General features: G+C 42.8%; 1 protein-coding gene across 1 annotated transcript; it reads left to right on the forward strand.

Moving 5' to 3' along the window:
- The first annotated feature begins 19,889 nt into the window (after positions 1 to 19,889).
- On the forward strand, positions 19,890 to 20,425 carry LOC6608757. The gene has a single exon (XM_002033444.2). The coding sequence runs from the start codon at positions 20,014 to 20,016 to the stop codon at positions 20,311 to 20,313; it is 300 nt and encodes a 99-aa protein (XP_002033480.1). The 5' UTR covers positions 19,890 to 20,013; the 3' UTR covers positions 20,314 to 20,425.
- Positions 20,426 to 20,445: the final 20 nt, after the last annotated feature.

Genomic DNA, 20,445 nt, shown 5'->3' on the forward strand with positions numbered 1-20,445 from the left:
TATACTGAGCGCTGCGGCCGCTCAACCACTTGTTTTCAACCAGCCAGTGTAGAGTTTTTCCCGAAGTCTAACGGGATGAGCGAAAGTGAGAGAGAGTGCCTGCTACTGCGCACTGTGCACCGTTACCGGCATCATCGACTCCCTGTTTTCCATTTCCCAGATGCCATATGATTTGCGGTCGCCAGTTTGCGTGGGTTGTCCAACATCCGCATCGTAGTCCTTCGTTCCGGTGGGGCATTTCCCCAGTTCGACTCGAATTTGGGTAATCCCATTTAGCTGTCATCAGCTGTGGCTCCTCTAATCCCAACTACAGCCGAGGATTCAATCACTGAATGCACTTTTCACTGGGCTTACCCAGAATCGCGTTGTGCTTTCTTGCCGGAAAAATCAATTGTGGGAAAATTAAGTGATACCACATTTCTGGTTTCTCCCGAGATGGGGTTTGTGATTTCATTAGAGGGCAACTAATGGGAATTTCACTACCTAATGCATGTCGACCAACATTTGTCTAACCGTTTTGATGTATATAGTATATTAATTATAAACAATTTTATTGCATCAATACAGCAGTTTGTATTAAAGATACTTTTGACAGCAACATTTTTAAGAAATGTTTAATTTTTAATGTTTGTCATAATTTTCATAAAACACTTTCCTAATTATTGAACAAAGTAATAGTGCAATGCTGAAAGGAAAATAAACTTAATTAAGTCACAATATATAAATATAACAATATCTTTAATCAATTTTGATCATAGCAGCCAGTTTAAAAGATTTGCCATTACTTAGAATAATAACTTAGAATACATTTCCCGTGATATTTGAAAGCCCCTTTCTTTTGAAATACGCCGATCAACCGCCCAACGAACTAGCGGTACATTTCCCCTACATTTCGAAAGTCGAAAACGATTGACAACCACACTGGCGACACACGTACATACATACATACATCAACTGGCAAAATACAACTCACGCAGCAGCAGCACCGAGGATATATTGTGAATAAAAATGAGCACATAGATTGCAAGTCATTAAAGCTGCCGAACCGAATACGAATCGGGAAAGGGGAGGACGCGGAGCCGAAGGACCCTTCGATTCGGGTGAAAGCCAACATGAATGAAGGAGAATGTCCTGTGGAAGAGGCGTCATCGTTGCTTGCAGCCCGCTTTTCGCTTTTCGTTTTTCGACTTTTGCCATTGTTCTTGCTGTTGCACACAACCAACAGCTGAAGGCTGGGGGCGGGGGGCGTGGCTGGGCGGACCGAGGACGAAGACGAGTCCTTTTGTCGTCACAATGTCTGTGGCTTTTACGTTTTACGAGCGAGCTATAATATATTCGCCGTGCCAACGTAATGATTTCCGAGCCGAGGTGAAATTGAATAGCGAGCTCAAGCCACGTGAATGGACTTGTTCCACGGTGTGGAGAGTTTTGAATGGACGAAAAGGTGAATAGTCGTCATGTATAATCGAAAAAGATTCGGAGTCGAGCGTAAAGAGAAGGTGAGAATACAACTAGAGAATAGTCATTCATAGCAACATTTTATCAATCAATTCTGAACATAGAAACTTCAAGTTAATACAGTACACTAATTATTTATTCAGAAAGGTTTATAAGATAAACTTCATGTACGCTTGTAAACTCCGACATGACTATGTTTAGTATTTCACCATAATTCCTGTTTTTAATGTTGTAATATAACTAAATTCGATATTATTTCGATCTCCAAGGCATACCTCTTTGTATGAAAGTCTCCATGCGAAAAGCCGGCTTGGCCTCTCAATTTGTTGCACGGCCCGAAAGTCTCCGGCTCGTTTGGAAAACTCTACAGGCGACGGCAAACAGCTGAGCCTGGCCAGGACCTTTCGCCGCCCCCAACACGGTCCTACCACAAGCCAAATGCACTTGCTGGGACCACAGGCGAGCGAAGGATTCCTGGGGGGACAACAACAGATGATTCTGCCGCAGGAGTGCGCAGGCGCAAACTGAAGAGGCGACGACTACGTCAACAACAAAAATCGAAGCGGCGGATTTTCATTCAGGAGATAGCAGCCCCCCATCCACGAAAGTTGGGGAAACAAGAGCGCGAGCCCTCGAGCAGCGATATGGAAATGGTAACATGGGGCATGGGCATGGGGCTTGGGAGTGGGGAAATTTTAAGGAGCAGGGGCATTTGGGGAAAATCAGCGCCTGGCTGGCGTCGTTTTTCGACGGACGATGTCGTCGTCGAGGAGCCGAAGAATCGGGGAATCGGGGAACCGCGGAATCGGGCAACTGTTGTGGCCGAGAAACGGGGGCGGAACGAGGACGATGGGTGCGCCGCACGACGATGACGCCTACGCAGCTCTGTGACGTAAGCAGGCTCGCAGGTCCTCCGAGCGAGGAGCCGAAGCTCGAAGCGAATGCAGACTGGCCCCATTGTCCTGGCCGATGGCGATTCATTGGCGATTCCACAGTTGGGCTCGTCACACGGCCTCCTCGTCAGTGTCCTGTCTCACTTTGATCCTTTTTAGGAGCTGTGCACCTTTGCACTTGGAAATTGGCGAATCAAATGGGGTTTTATTACTTAGGAATGACTAAAAAAATAAAATAAATTATGAATTAAAGCACATTATATCTAATTAACTATGTAGATGATACATATATGGCTATAAAGGTGTTTGCGATTAGGCACGCTATACTACCAGTATCCTATTCTCAGAAGATTAAACTATTAAAAGAATGTAGAATCAGATAACAAGCGAAGATATAATGTAATTGATATAATATAATAGATAAAGATATAATATAACAAATATTTATTAAAATATATACAAAATTGTTCCTAACTGTACACTAGCAGCTCGAAATAAAACTTCTTAGTATAAGGATGCTTTCTAAGCATAATAGCTATCTTCTTTATTATTTGGATACCTTGATATGGGTATCAATTAAAGTGTTTGCTTATGCAATAACCCCATGTCATTCGCCCGCCCCCACCCCCTTCCCCGCCTCCCTTCGTGATTTATGATGTGGCTTTAATTTCCCGCTGAGAGCAAAGTTCAATTACAACCCCCGTAAGTATGCTGCACTTTGGTGGGGCACAGGACCCTAATCGGTTGACTGATGGGCGATGACGGAGTTTGGCTCGAGTGTCCGCCTGCTTATGCTCAAGTCGCCACTTGCCGATGACAACTCCGCCTTCCGACCTCCAGTCATGGCCACCTCCAGCTCCAGCTCCACACCCAGCTCCACATCTAGCTCCACCTTCACATCTACCACCCATCGACAGCGGGGCTGGATTGCCGGCTGTGCTGTTGACATTGAATTCCGAGGGATATGGCCAAAATGCTATAAATAGACAACCAGCCGAGTTGAGCTGAGTTTCCTTTTGGCGCTCGACGCTTTTCCTTTTTGCGCCGCCTGTCTTTCAGACTTCGTCCACAGCCAAACAGGAAATTGCATGGATTCCACGAGGCGCTGCCAAGACGCCATCAAAGCCGTTGATTAAAAATTGAACAGCCAGGCCAGCGACAACGCAATAGGGGCAAATAAATAGATATAACCACTGTGTAGGGTAAGGTGGTGTGGCAAGTGGCAAGTGGACTCCTGGCCGGAGGAAAATCTCGTTGCCAACGAATGGCCGCACAAACAAAATCAGACTTCAAGGGTCACTTCCGCTTCAAATGGCAAATCGGGTTTAAGCCGGCCACCTCCTACTGGCATAACTCCCTCAATTCCACAATTCCTCAATTCGTTGTCGCACTGCCTGGCTTCCAAGAATTTTCTCTAAATTAGTTTCCGGACAAGAATGTTGCAAGCCGCTTCTTTTCGCCCATTCAACTGGAAATATGCACATTTTTTTATTTGCAATGCGAGTATAACTGCTTGAAAATCAGATGCTGTATAAATAATAAGATGAACGAACGTGAAAGGGTATGCTCAAATCAATCTCAAGGATAATACCAAAGGATGTTAGTCATATCAAAGGCTCGCAGTTACAAGAAATTCGAAGCAAATTGAAAATGGTTAAGTGCCTCAATTGCTGAATTTGACAGACAGACATAACTGAGGAAAAACGGTGGCATATCCACATAACATCATCATTACATGTTCAAGCGTCTATTTCGGGATTATAATTCATGGTAAATGTTGCAAATATTATGCGTAACTCTGCGCATCTTAACTATCGCTGCTTTTTCAGTAGTATGGTGCACCAAAAAAAAGTTATTTTTCGCATTGGCTGAATATAAACGCTTACCAAATTTTTTTAATGTCACGTTCAATGTCAACTGTTACGTACTTTGTGTGGCATTTGTGGCATGAACTGAGGCCCGAAGTGCAGGACTTTAACCCGAGCCAGGGTTCTCGATTTTCGGGACAGTGCAAGGCGGTGCTCCACTAATGTGGATGTGACAATGAATCGGCTGTGACGACAAGTGGCTGTCATTTGAAAGGCGAATACTGGCCAGTTAACTGCAGACCATAATAATTATGCGGTTGGAAACGGTACCAAATGGGCCGGTACCAATAGATTTCAATCTACGAAATGCAACAAATCGAAACGGATACAGATACAGCCGCAGCTACAGATACAGATACAGATACAGATGTGTACTTGTAGCTACGCACAAATAATTGTCGGGAAATCAATAAGCCACGCCCCACGCCCTTAAATTTTCATGGCGCGTGCGAGCAATCAAAACAACATTTCTCTTGCCTATGACGCCGCAATAAAGTATGCCGTAAAATAATTCATTCAATTCACCGCCGACCGGTGGTCTATATACTTACAGGTCCTGAATAAGGCAGTAGTAATAGTAGTATTGGTTCATAGGTGGGTGGTTGGTTGTGTGGGTGGGTTGGCTTGTGTGTCCTTGGGGCTCGTTGCATTGATTTGTGCAAATCAGCTGCCTAATCGCCAGCGAGACGTTAATTGGATCAGGACCTACGCACACGCGCTCGGCAATAAATGACAGGATATTCGACATTTGCCCGCCCAGTGCGGGAAAAATTTAAATAATATCATAGAGCATAATTAGGCACGAACGGGCTTATATCCATGACAACACATCAAGAGTTCGCTTCAAATAATTTATAATTAACCAGAATGGCAGGAGGCATTCTCGGAGTTCCAATCGCAAACAGTACACCCACGCCCCAGAGGACAGGAAATATCCATTAACTTGCAATTAGGCGTATTAAGTGGGTCTTTTATTTCGGCGAAGGATTTCCACTGGTTTGGTTTGGTTGGGGAAAGTGGGGAAGTGGCATCTATTAAGGATTAACATTCGATTTTTCCGCGCGCAATGCAATTAATCATAGCGATATGGGTATTTCAGTCCAATAATCTAATTCAGCTGAGTTTGAATAACTATATTATATTTTCTGCGCATTCCTTGACGTCTTTTCAAGAGAAAACCAAATCAACCGAATGCAATTTCCCCCACTGGGCGACAGGAAATAAAGTTTAGTGGGGGAGGGAGGAGGGATGGAACCGCCGTACTACTGCTGGCATTTATTAAAATGCAGTTCATGCGGGGAGGGGTGGGTTGGCTTGAACGGAGGGGGCCTAATCGAATTTCAACTGCAGCTGCCGCTTTGAGAAAATGCCAGCAAGGACAATGCCGACAATCTGCCCTTTTATGCAAATTCTCTGTGGCCGATGTGGCTACTCCTCCTTGTCTACTATACTTTTCCAAAGAGTCCGCTTATCGGATTCAGTGCTGAACTGCAGTGATTTCTGAAAATTTTTAAAAAGGATTTTTAATAATTTATGCACCCAAAAATATTCCACAATTAACAAGTTTAATTCAATACACTGCGACAATAAATGTGTCAATTTAATTAAGTACCACTATAGGCATGGGATCAAAAATATAAATAAATATAGAATATACTCAGAGAAAAAATCGTTCTCAACGATCTCGATTTGAAAATTTCGATCTCGAAAGCATGCTCATATCGATATCGAATCACTCTCAGATTTCAAATGACAGCTGTGAAATGTCTCCATCTCTTTCATTTCTTTAGCCCTCCCTTCACATCTAACTTTCACAATCTTAAAAATTATTAATTATTAATAATTTAAGTTAAGTATTAACATTTGGTTTCGAAATGAAGCTGGTTTTTTAAATTTTGCTGTGTGTAAGCCCATATGACACTTTCTATAATCCTTTTGTAGAAACTAGTTACTTTTTACAGGGAATTCTTCCAGCAGTTAGCCGTTTTTTCTTTTGCCCAAGAAACCAACTCAAAATGGGCCACATTTCCTCTCGCTGCTAACGGTTAAAAACCACTTTTCCCGCCACTCCAGATTTTTTTTCTTCTCAGTTCGCTTTCCATCGCTTTTCCCACGCGACTTAGCAACGTCGGCGGGCTTTTGTGTGCGACTTAACGATGCGCAATGTAACTGTTACATTTCATTACTGTCATTACCAGGGATTGCCGTTGCTTTTGGGCCATGTCGCTTTTGGCCAAGTTGCCGCTGATGGTCAGCCTGCCACCATTTTGATGACGTTGATGAGTCTGATAGTTATTCGTTTGCTTGATTTCTTCTTGATGACGAAAAGCAAACTTTGTGAAACATTTCTTTTTGTTTCTCTTTCTGTTGTCTGTCTCTATTTCGGCTCCTTTTCTCAGTTTGTTTGTCAAATTTACCTCAGTGTCAGATCATAATTGTCCCCGGCAACTAGGCGCTTTGTTTTTGGCCAAGGACAAACTTGTAAATTAACTTGATTCCGCTTGTCATGATGATGGCGATGATGATGACGATTATGATGATGAGAGATGGGTTCATAAATTAATAACGCCCACGATCTGCCTTTGACCCGACGACCGCCCATCGAATCAATGGCCAAAAACTAAACGGAAGGCAATTACAAGAACAAACAACATAATTCACTCGGCCTGGTTAAATGGCACCAACCACGCCCACCTCACACACAGCCCCCATCATTATATCCGCAATTCAATGTTCAAAACTAAGCACATAGATCATTAGAAGTTAAATGTTTACCTTCCGCCACGTGGGCGCCTGTTTGAATTTCACTTGCCATCGAAATTGAGTTTCGATTTGCCAAGACCCCGAGTTATTCGAGCCGCAGCTGATTAAACATATAATGGGCTCTCACTAGAACCATTTCGACGTCAACTCGGCATGGATAATTCACAAATCCAGCCAAATATTTGGTTACAGACTCCAGAGAATGTCGTTGCCTTTCATTGACAAATCAAAAATGATGAGACTAGAAATTTGTATATTGAATAGAATGTGATTCTAATGAACGAACCAAATTTAGATCCTTATAACAATCTGTCTTTTCTTATTATAGAGCTAATTTAAAATAGTTTTGAAGCAGCCAGTTAATAAGTAGTTAATTATACAAAAGAATATATAACATTGATTTATTCAATTGGTAGAAAAGGTAAAAAAAAGGCACAGCTGCTATCAATGATATCATTTTATTAACACATTAAATTAAGGACAAATATCACATTTATTCGTTTCCATGCCAGAGCAAATAAAATAGGTAACAAACAGCTTCCTTTAAGCCAGAATTTGTGCCCATCTTCTTGGCCAAATTATGTCCTCCAACCAGAATTCATGTTGACTTTCGTAAACCAGATATTTGTGAATGTAAAAAGAGTCTTAACGCCTGTCGTATGTGTGTGTGTCTGTGTGTTCGATTATTTTTAGACCCTTATTTGCTAGCCAATTGAGCTGTAGGAAGGGGGGTGGCCAAAATCCGCCCACCAAATCCACTGTGCATATGAGAGGGCCCAATCCGTCGTTGATCGATTTCATGGGCAAACATTTACTTATTTGCATTGCAGGACCGCCCACAAATGCGGCACTTACGCGTATTTTTAGCCAAGCATTCGAAAATAGGCAAAAAGATTAGGTAGCCAAAACTGGATACGCTCCTCCGGCCTTATACATAATACCGGCTAATTGACAAGTTGAGAACGAACAGACAGGGGACTTAATTAAGCCCAAAACTGTGCTCGAGTGCGTCTTGGGCCGGTCAAATCTCGTTAGCTTTAATTAGACTTGTTTATCACACACATGCTCATTCGCTCTGATTGCAGGCGACACAGTTTTGGCATCCTTTGTCTGCTCGGCGCTAGTGTCCATGTCCTGTGTCCTCTGTCCCTCGTCCTATATCCTTTGCCCAGCAGGACGCACCGCCAAAGCCGCTATGATGACAACTAATTGGGAATGGGCCTGCAATTGTGTGTGCCTGCCTCAGCGCCACATGCTTAACACTCGAATTATCTCAAAATTAACTAATCCCAGCCCCAAAGCCGGAAAGCAAGTGGTCTAGCTGGGCAGCTTGGGTTCATGCACTTGGAAAAATCTCAGTAAACAGAGATAATCAAATAGAAAAGCACAGGTCCCATTCGAACATAGGCTGTAAGAACTTCATTTAAGCATACTTCAAAAAGTACAACAGACTTTAGAACTTTAAGTATATCTAATTATAATTATTTTAAATATTTTTTGCAGTGCTCAGATAATGCATCAGTTGGCACTCACACAAGCGAACGTTTCAGACGGCGAAATGAAGAGTGGTCTTTTGGTCCAGTCGGCATAAACATAAGTTATGGACTTCAGTTGGCTCCAAAGGCCAGACAGCAAAATGCCAGGGAATCCTGAAAAATTTCCATACATTTCGGTGAATTTCCGCAATGTGCTCGCACTGTAATCAACTTGTAGTTTTGCAGTAGGCGTGGTCAGACACTTTTGAGTGAACTAAACTGGCACGTACTTCTTGTTGGTTTTTTCCACATTTTTGGGCTCCTCTATACGTTCCACACAAAAAGGTGGGCGGAATGGGGCGTGAAGGTGAGCGCTAAGTGTGTGCTGAAAACGCTTTTTGAAACTTTCACAGCGTTTTGTCATAATTTGGCCGACACGTTTGCAACGTAAATTCGCAAATGAGAGGGCCACGCGAGCTTTGGTATAAACTTTCAAAACTCATTATAGAAAACAAGAGAAAACGCTATAGTCGATTCCCTCGACTATCAGATACCTCTTAATCAGGAAGTGGGAGTGCTTACAAGACAGATGGACATGAACAGATCGACTCTGATTTTGATCGCGATACTTTATATGGTCGGAAAATCCGGTTACATACTTTTCAACGAATCTAGTTTACCCTTTTAATCTTCGAGTAACTGTAATGTTAAAAAACCTTATTTTTTCTAGATGTCCTGCTCTAATATCCTTTAGGCAGCGGCTTCATTACGCATTATGCACTCTTATTCGTGTATTTACGAACGATTTCTATAACTGAAACTGAAGGGCCTTCAAACACATTCTGGCTGTGAGTTACCACACCTTTGACATGTCTCAACTTCGGGATCGCCCCACTTTGCAGCCATTTCAGCTTGCTCCACCCCAATACCCGGCCACCGAAACGTTTTCCAACCGAGTGCCTCAGTTTATCAATATGGATGAGGCGGCGGAGTACGTGTCCAGGTCGCCAACGAAGAGGAAGAAGCTGGCACTCAACAAGCTTCTGCGGCCAGGTGGCTGCTGCTGATGCAATTTCTCTGACATAAGGATTAGCAAATGGAACACCTAACGCCGTGGCATCTGGCGAGTATATAACCACACTGGGATGTTCCGCAATCAGGCAACCGATTGCAAGGCGGCCTGTCTACTGCATAATATTGGAAGGCTTTTGCGGGCGGAAACTCTTTAGGCAAATATTATTTACGAGCCAAATTATGGACTCAAATAGTCGGCTAGCGGATGAAATGGACTTTAAATGAAATTTATTTTATTTATCAGCTGACTCATAAATATGCCAACGAAACACACACCCGCGCCAACTCAAATACTGACAAAGGGTAACTTCTTGACTTTTTTTCCTCCTTTTGGCAAAAGTCAGGAAATTTCCATTTGTAACAGAAGACTTTTCGAGGGCGTTTTGCCAGTCAATGGCGCACAAGTCGCAGAGAGCGGCATATGAATGAACCTCTATCACCCCCGCTGGCATTTTCCGCCTTGGGCGAACGGGTCGTATGAGCAATATGTACATATGCATGTGTATGCTTAGCCGGAGACGCAACCTTTGGGCGAGTGCAATAACTGCAGCCTCAATTGATTGAAAAGCAATTTGTTCCGCCCACACACTCGCATTGACATAATATAGTAATGTGTGTGTGGGCCAGGCAGAAAATAGGATGCCAGTAAATATTCATAACTGCTAGCGGATTGTGCAATAGCGACTCGCAGTCGCATTAGGCACCACGTTGGGGTATCCCCACCGATATCCAGCATCCTTGCGTTCACTGGTTCACTGCCTCAACTGACGGCTAATGGACATGTAAGAGTTACCGCAGAACAAACAGTTTAATGCCAATCTGAAGTATGTGTTGGCCAATTCCGCACGCGCTGCAGTTAATCTTAGTGGGCGGTGGGCGGATTCTCTACTGTCCTTGGGCGGAAAAGTAGGCAACGCGCGTGTTTTTCCACCCGCCAGAGCGAAAACTAAGAATAGTTTTGCGTTCTCTATCTGTGCACAAACATAAATTTCACACTCGCATAAATTCCATTAAGAAAAATCAGCAAAGCGCGACAGGCATACACCATAAGGGAGAACCGCACTGGTGGGTGCGAAGTGGTGGGGCGTGGGGATGGGTACGTTGGGGAAAACTAGAAGCATTTGACGCCCACGTCGACTTGGAATTTTCAGCTTTTCGTTTTCCTCATTTTTTCCCCACATTTTCGAAAGTGGAGCTGCTGCGTCAACTGTTTCTGGCCAAAGACAGCGGCGCTGTCATAAAACGAAACCTAATGGCGAGCGAGGGAGACGGAATCGCTTGGCGGGCTAGACAGAGATGGGGCGAGAGTGAGCCAGCTCAATAGACAAGCGTTGGTAGTACTCTTACAAGAATTTTGCCACTACAAATATTTGGAGTATGAAAACAACGACGGGCAGCAGTAATAACAGCGTACAACGCCCACGCGAAAAATCTCTACGACTCTCTGACTGCCAACTAGCCACTCACACACACACACACATACCCCGCGTATAGTGTGTGTGTGTCTCAATGAATGATTTTTCAAGCCCGAATCGGCCAACACCAACACTAATGCCAAGGAGCCAAGGACAAATCGAGTTTATTGCGTGTTGTGGGTTTTTTGGAGTTGGGGGCTTGGGGTTCTGGGGCAACGACAATGGCGCGTAGGCGTTTGCCGCCAAAAATGCTGCCGGCAAATATGCAACCCCAGCCACAAAGGTCTCAACCCATTCGGTTGCTCCATTGTTCCATTCAGAGTAGATTGCAAGCCAGTCATATAGCGTATATGTGTACACATACATGTGTATATAGCATGTGGCTGAATGCACGGGGGTGCCATGATGTCAACTGCTCAGTTAGTGGGAATTTTAGCGGCCAGCAAGGCGCATAAACTGTTTTAATAACCCACTTTGCATGGATTTCCCGGAAACCGAGGACACCTTCATTCATTAGGCATTTATACGATTTCGGTGAGATACACGCTCTACATAAGGGTATGACAGCTAACTGATACTGCTTAGGAACTGAAAGTTTAGAAGGATATTAGAGAAGCTTAACTAGTATAATTTAACGGATTTTAATACAAATTAAAAGAGACTACTTTATATATTTTACTATATTTATTACCTACAAATTAACGTAATTCCCGAACATTTTTTGTACGACATATAGGCATAATTGCCGGTTTGACCGATGTCATTTTGAAAGTGCCTTATATAATCATAGTGCGGCGAAAGTTGTTGGCTGTGGAAACATCGTTAATTGAAGGCATTACCAGCGCACTGTGCAGGTATGACAATTCCGGTTTATTGCTTGTGAGTTTTAGTGTTACGCAAATATTAATAATTACAGCTGGACGCCGCAGGTTTCGTTTGGGCATTTGCATATTTAAGCCGAAGCAGCATTAAGTTCCGTTGAAATCTACCCCTGTAATTTAAGCAGCGATGGCTAATTGTATTCGTTTCCTATAAGCAGACGAATTCAACTTGTCTACTTTTGCAAATTAATCGATACTTCTATCGGTTAGGTCATTAGTGTGTTAAATATTTCGAAGAATAAACTATAAATACCTTAGTGTTACTTATTCACAAAAGTATATACCATGTTATGGCTTCAAGACTAAAGTTAACTATATATTAGATTAAATTATACAGCTACACAACTTTCCATGCAATGTATCTATGCACATCTGCATAATATTCATCTGCATCCACTGATATATGTATACATGCACCTGTTCAGTTCAATGCGCTAATTGCTGAACTTCCAACAAAGGTGTCCTGCCGTTGAATGTGTGAGTGCGATTTTTGAGTTCGCCATGTTGCCATGCCAAAATGCGCTTTTTTGCTGACTGTACTCGAAAAATTTGTGCTCAGCTCTTGGATGTTGGCCAAAAGTGTAGATGCATTTGTATCTGTATCCGTATGCGTATCTGTGTATCTGTATCTCTGTGTGCGTGTGCGCCAAAGAACACAACGTTGACAATGGCAAGTAGCAAGCAAAGGAGCAGAATGTGGCTTCCGTTTGTGCGGAAGTCGTCGCCATCTTCTTGCGTTCGGTCATCCTGCGCCCACTCGATGGAAGCAGCCGCCTGCTCCTCGCAGATGTCGTCCTAAAAATCACGGAAGCGGGCGGAGGGCAGAAATTATGGCGGCATTTGCCACAAATCGTGCGTGTAAAGTGATGTCATGGCCCGGCGTCGAAAGTCCAAGTGCATGCGTCAGCATTTGCGTATGATGCAATAGTTGTTGTTTGATGCCCCCAAAAAAACAGATGCACAGCCACCTGCCCGGGCAAGCCAACTGGCTATGATGACGATGCCTGGACATTCCTCATATATTCGCATATTTCCGCATAAAGCATCAAGAGATTGGCAAAAATAGCACGGGAAGGGCGGCAGATGCAGACAGGCCGCAGGAGGAGAAAGTGTAAAGTGGAGAGGAGAAAGAAGAAAGTAGAAAGTAAGGGAAAGCAACAGTCGCCGCTGTGAGTTACCACACCTTTGACATGTCTCAACTTCGGGATCGCCCCACTTTGCAGCCATTTCAGCTTGCTCCACCCCAATACCCGGCCACCGAAACGTTTTCCAACCGAGTGCCTCAGTTTATCAATATGGATGAGGCGGCGGAGTACGTGTCCAGGTCGCCAACGAAGAGGAAGAAGCTGGCACTCAACAAGCTTCTGCGGCCAGGTGGCTGCTGCTGATGCAATTTCTCTGACATAAGGATTAGCAAATGGAACACCAAACACCACAACACCACAAATGGAAGCAACAGTCGCCGCCTTCGTTTACTGTTCTCATTGCAATAAACTTGAGCACTTTGTGCCGTCTTGTCATGAATATTTGAACAACGCAAAACGGTGGGGCTTTCCAACCACCCACCATCCCCGCCCAACTCTTGGCAATTTTTTTTTTTTGTATTTTTGTCAACAACCAGTGTTGGTCCTGTTTTTGTTTTTGTTTTTACTGCTTGTTGTTTATGCGACTCCCTTGGCTATTTATAATTTAGCAGAGAAGAGCATATTCGGTAATTAATTTTGTCAAGTAAATGTTTGCACATTCAAATGTCTCGCTTTCAAGGCCAGCTCATAGAAGAAATCGTATTCATTTTGTTTTTGAAAATATTGACACGTTTCGAAAGAGCACCACATGTGCAGGTAGTGCCCGTAAAATAGGATAAATACTTAGTACATTACAGATGCAATTCTTCCAGAGGAGCAGAGGGCGAATCTTCTCTACATGGCACATCCACCCGCGCAGTATTTTATATAAGTACATATCAGACATATTGGGTTTTCCATTAGCATGAAAATTTTCCTGAAAACAAGGAAAACAAATCTCAATTCTTTCCATTCCACTTTTGCATACCCTACGCGCGTTTGAAAAAAACAGGAGCGACATTTAACCCTAAGGGCACACAAATATTTATATGTGTTTATACAAATAAATATTCGCATTCGTTGTGGCATTCTGTTTATTGAACCAAATAAAAAGGTTGACAAGTCGGGCGGCGTCAACGAAGGCCAACAAAGGCGGTCCCACATGGCGTATGAAATGCTCAGGCAAACTCAATTAGCAAGTGCCAGGAGTGCGAGCGCTAAACTTTTTCCCCTTGATCCCGAATAAATGGAAGTTGCCAAAGTTATTCCATGGCCGGTCAACGCATTAATTTGATATACGTCAAAAACGGAGTTTTTTTTGACCGGAGTGATGTGTGAATAACCTGGCCACACTATTAAACTGCTAGAAGTTGTTTCTTTTTTGCCTCGAAAAAAGATTTTTAAAGCACACATTCTCATTTCCTTTGCGGTTTAATGGAGGCATCATCGTTACCATCACCGCGGTATATAGCCCAACCGAACCCAAACCCAAACCCATCTTATCTCATCCCATTTAATTTAATCTCGTCTTGTCAGCGAAGCGTACAGCATGCAGCCCACTTTTCGTCTGCTTTCCACTAATTAAATCCGCTTTCACCGCGGCCATGGCTTCCACGCGAATGTGGATTTTTACGCTCACTTTTATGCGGCCGCATGGCATAGCAAAGTATAGCATATAGCATACTTCTCAGCGCGGCCGCCATAAATCAACGCTGGTAAATCGAAGCGCAAAACCATACTGACATGCATTACGTATTTATGTATATCTGGGCGAGAGCGGGCTAAAAGGCGGCGTGTCAAGGGCCATGCAGTATGCAAAACATTTAGATATTTATATGAGCATATATATGAGCATGCCACCATATGCATATATACATATATAGGTCCCAGTAAGTGTTTGCTGGATGTCCTTTGGGTGCTCTTGGTCCTGGCTTCGCTGGGCCCCCTTTTTTTATGGCTTTCCAGATGCGAGTTGAGCAAAGGCGACGGCTTTAAAATGCAATAAATGCTGAAATGCTAAAATGCTGAAAATGGCGGGAGGTATACATACATATACATTTTCCGATAAATGCTCGCCGCGGTCAATGGGTTAAGTGCTCCAGACACGCGGTTAACCACACCAACCAGATATGTGCTGAACCCAACCGAACTGAGCTGAACTTTGGATCATCATGCACAGCAGCGCTTTTACGCTCACCTTGTCTAAGCTATTCCTCATCGCCACCCGATGATGCACATCGTCAATTTTTAACAAGCGTGTTGTACGTGACCTCCGCCAACTCCTCCTCCAACTCCCTTGCCCCCCGGTGAGGTGACGTCATTGAGGATTCAAAGTCGCCGACCGGCAAATGTCATATCTATAGATGTGTTCTGGGGTTTTTAGCCCGCCCGCTCCAACCTTTGAAGCAACGAACGCCATTTGGAGGCACATGGTTTACTCCGATCGGGTCGTGACCCCATAAGACAACTGCCCATAACTCAAACCTTAAAGCGATTATATATTTATATATAAATATAAATATATATTCTTTGTAATAAATACGTTTTATTTTTAAAAGCCTATGTATTCAGTTTATAGCTAAAGAACGAAAGTATTTTTTATGATACATGTTTTTAAGAAGAGTTTACATTTCGTTTTCAAATAATTTGTAAACTTGAAATAATCGTGAATAATCGTAAGATTAAGGCATAGTTTAAGCAAATCGAGAATAACTCCTATATAAAAACTACTATTGTTTCAAATGTATCTTTTTGACGTTTCTTTAGCTTCAAACTGAACCGTTAAGCGGATGTCCAAGGGATCTTCAACTTTCACATCGCAATAAGCGTGAATATTTGTTCGTACATAAACGATATTTGCGTACGTTTTTTTTTTTTTCCTGGGGGAACTGCGATTGCTTTGTGCTTCTTCTTTGGCTTTATGCGGGAAAACGAGTGTCGACGACATCGTTTGTCGGGCAAATTGAAATTTTATTATAGTCAGCTTATGTGTGCCGTACAATAAATTCTCATTTTGTATAACCAAACAACAACGGGCCCAACAACATCGAGATTAAGTTGGAGAAAGCCAGGTGGGGGCAAGACAGGTGCGTCAGATGGGCAGGTGCGTCAGGTGAGCTGGTGGCTTGATTGAATTGACACGACGGAGCAGAGCGGTGTAGTGGAGGCCACATGGCATCCCTCACTTGGAGCCGAATCTCAAGGAAACTACTCCACCGCCGACTCACCTTTGATATTTCAATATTTCCGGCGGGGATAAAGAGTGGCAGCTTAAAATTGAATGAAAATACTGAAAATATTAAAATGTAAAAAAAAGTGAATTAAGGAAAAAAGGAAAGTTTAAAAATAATATACATAAATGATTCCCGTTGACTGCGCAATTTCATTTATTTGTGAGTAATTTCATTCAGCCCATAATTTCATAACGCGCTGACATTTAAGCGCGGATAAAGGCCTTTTTGGATCTCTGGTCAAATGATTCGGGTGGATCCATTAAGCATACACAAAGGCGCGTCGGAGCCCATAAGGATACACTCGTATCCTTTGGGCCTGTGGCCCTTTTGTTTGTTCTTGGGCTTCTTGTTATTTTCCTATGCCCGCCAGCCATCCTTTATTTCTTCGCCCATTATTCCCCGCAGTCTGCCAGGCGAAAACTTTGCTTCGGCCCTCGAATATTTTCGAGTGGCTCCTTACGGCCACTTCCTGTGGGAGAACCCTTTCCACCTGTTGCTTCCCGCCACCTCAAGTTGAAGCTCTACGCCCGGGACGCAAAGCAATTTTATGCGCGTTTTTTCGGCGTGCTCATTAATTAAAAACAAGTTGACTATGTCAAATGACTTTGCCCTCGGCAAGCAACAGACTCGGATACTCGGATACTTGGATACTTGGATACTTGGATACTCGGCACTCGAGAGTCTTCCGTCGCGAAAAGGTCAGCTCTGAGTTGCTAAAGATGTGGCTGCCGGATCCGATGCACTTTACAGGTGACACGTGTCGCTCTCCCAGGTGAAGTGGGCCAAATGGGTAGCAAAGTGCAAGAGCACTGCAGAAAATTGTGATAATACTGCAATGTATAGCTTTGTAACTCACATCTTAATTCAATGTTAATTATTATAACATTTATATCAGATACACGTCACTCAGCCAATGGAAGTGTTCGAAGATATTTGAACACTGGACAGCCCCATCAATATAATATTATATATTATAATATATATATAATATTATACCCCATACGCAGATATCCAGTATATCATATCAATCTTAACCGACAACTTTTGGGGTTTTTGGTCAGTGCACTGCAGATGGAAAAACAACGAAAGGTGTCAACGGAATGTAGTGTTCCCGATGAAAATGGCAATGGTGAGGCTGGCATATGCACACACACTCTTGTGTGTGGATTGTCTGCACACCACAGATTAAATCTGTTCGGGAACTCCGTGTGCTTTAAATATTAAATATTAAGGGATTTCTAGGAATTTGTCAAGCATAAAGCTGCCGAGCGAGCAAAATCCAGAGCGGGTCAAAATGAGGTGGAAGCGAAAGCGGGCGTTCGTTCATGGGTGGAATAGCAAATGAAAGGAACCGGAAACGCTCAGCCAGAAGTCGAACGAGCAACAGGAAATGCCGGCGAAACAAGCAAGCAAACAAATAAACAGACAGACAGACAAAGAGGCAAACACACGTGGACAACAGAAGACAACACTTTCATGAAGCCAGCAACAAAAGCAAAAGAAATAATAACAAGCTGGCTCTAGCAGATTGTGGCCATGCCTCCCCGTCGCAGTCGGAATGAAATATTTTGTATTTCGTACACACTATTCTGCGCTTTGTCGTTCACAGAAACAAGGCGTGACACAGTTGTTGCACTTACAACACCCTCGGACACACAGAATCAGAACAACTGGCTTGGGCCAGCAAACGGAGATGACTACTTGGATGCTTTCTCACAAAATCCAAAGAAGTCTAATAGACTCAAAGGACACAGAAATCTCAACAGATTGTTGTTACCGCTTTTTCCAAAATGGGACAACAATTTCCAGTTCTTTCCAATCAAAGAATCTAACGGTGTCTATGTTTATACTTATTACGGAGTTTGGAGATGGAATGTAATTATCTCTTTCGTAATATAAGTGAAGTTCTTTTAAAGACGTGCGATTTTAAGCAAAGCTAGTTGGCACAGTCTGCTATTCAACACATTTTTAAAGATCTCAAGCTTGCGCACAGCGTATAAGCTACTTGATCTTTCCAAAATTTAAAATTAAAACTAACGGCTTATCTTGCATACTTTACTCCAGGGTGACCTCCATTATCCAATGCTGTTAATCAACGTATTAGCTGTCTTTCCAACTTGGAACTGTGCAACCCAATGAATTATATAGTGCGTTGGCATCACTGTCACCACATGGTCACATGGTCGTGGGGTCGTGCCTTATTTATAGACCCAGAGCCCGTCCTCCTGGGCTTTGTGTCAAAGTCAGCCTGTCAGTTGCATCAAGTCGAGTTCAGTTCCCTGAAGTTTCGTTTCTAGTCCAGAGTGCAGTTGCAGCCCAGTTGGACATCTGTTTGCACTTTCCGACCACGTCCTTTGTCCAGTGTCCACTTTTCCATATAGTTGCATGGCAAAGAGCATGGCTAATAACAAATTGACAGAAAGAACAGTGAAACTGAATTTTTGGTGAAATCGCCATGATATCAAGCATTTTGGGTCGAGCCGCTCTCATGGTTTCACACCCACTGTCTGTAAGAAATAAGTACATATGTATGTATATACATAAAAGACCCTACTTTGCGCCATTTATTCACATGTGGGCAATTTGACTGCTATTTAATTTTAAATTTGCCCGCAAATAGTAGGTGCAGTACCTTGAACCGAATGAGCTCTAAGAAAAAAAATTGCCCGTTCACCTGTCGTGATTGTATTCCTTTTCATTTTTGAAGCATCAGTTTCAGGTATCGTTTTGCACGGCAGCCATTCCCTGGAGAATCCCTGGGATTTAACAAATTTTCAGACAGTTCAATGCACAGCGCCGAAGTTGAAAGGTCGCCATTACAATTTACAGCCAGGTTCTCTTCAAGACCCTGGCTTTCGGCACGTTGGTAACCCGAGTAAGGAATCATCAGTGCGACATGGCAGTTTGTCTTAGTAATCCGATTTTAATGGAAGTTATCCAGAGAACAAACCACAATTTGCAAAAACACATATACTGCATACATTATTGTTTAAGCAGCATTTTATTTTCGACATTATTTGCATTAATTAGCTGCGCGGTTGCAACCACATGCTGCTGAACTCAAAAACTTTCATACATTTGTTCAAACGCTTTTGCTTCTCGTTTTGAGAAGTGATACAGCATTTATTATTGCGGTTTATTTTAGAACATATTTAAATATTGAAACGGACAAGTTATTTTTAGAATATTTTTGACTTCCCGCCGATGCAATTTTGCATTAAGCAAAATGTTTTGCATATTTAATAAAAAGAATTATGTATTTTTATGTTTTCTTAGCTATAATTCATTTTTGTATTAGAAAATTAAAATTTTTTTAAATTTTGTATTAGAGACTATCACATACCTTTTACCTATAAAAGCAGTTGCCTTTAGATTTTATCTTTGTCGCGGAACAGTTTGGGGCTATCGATAGTTAGCCAAGTCCCAATTTAGAGCCGCTAGAAGTTAGAGATATTTGGGTCAGGACTTCAATGTCTATGTAATTTGCGCACACTAAATCTGTTAAATACAAGCTTATTTTTGACAGATCGATTTACTCCGTTTTAATCTCAATCTTAATCTTAACCCTCTAGGATCTATTGTTACTGAGATCTCGACATTCATAAGGACGTAAAGACAGAATCAAGAATATATATACTTTATATGGTCGGAAACGCTTCCTTCTGCCTGATACATACTTTTCAACGAATCTAGTAACCCTTTTACTCTACGAGTAACGGGTATTATAATTGTATCCATTTCTCATACCTCGATGTTTTGAAAACATGGAGTGTTGCCACTACGATCGAAATGCGGTCACACTAGACAGCTGATTTTCGCAACTGGAAGATTTGTTTTGTTGGCAAATGTTCCATTTGCCGGCTTATCCAGCACATACAGCAGTCTCAACATGAAGGAAAGCTGCATTAGCGTCAACAGACGGGAGCAGCTCGGCTGGGAACATGGCGAACGATGCGGCACGCTGTTCCTTGAATGTGTCTACAGGAACTCGTCCATGTACTCTGTTCTGGGCGATCTGATCGCATACGTGCTGCTCCTGGGGGCTACGTTCTACGCAATAGCTTTCGGCTTCCGACTGTTGATGTCCTGCGTACGAGTGGTCTTCAAATTGGTTATCGCCCTCCTCGTCTTTCGATTGCTGCTAAGTTTGGGCACCGTCGACCGCACATCTGTTAGTTATTCCGAATGAAGTGACCAATCTGGCGGATGCCATTGTGAGCGCGCTCATGGAGGTCGCCACTACATTAAACTACATTAACTAAATCAAATGTAAATTCCAAATTAAAGAATACTGTAAATTACATTAAACGTTTTGTTATTA

This window comes from Drosophila sechellia, chromosome 2R (genome assembly GCF_004382195.2).
Source record: "Drosophila sechellia strain sech25 chromosome 2R, ASM438219v1, whole genome shotgun sequence".
NCBI classification, from domain to species: domain Eukaryota; kingdom Metazoa; phylum Arthropoda; class Insecta; order Diptera; family Drosophilidae; genus Drosophila; species Drosophila sechellia.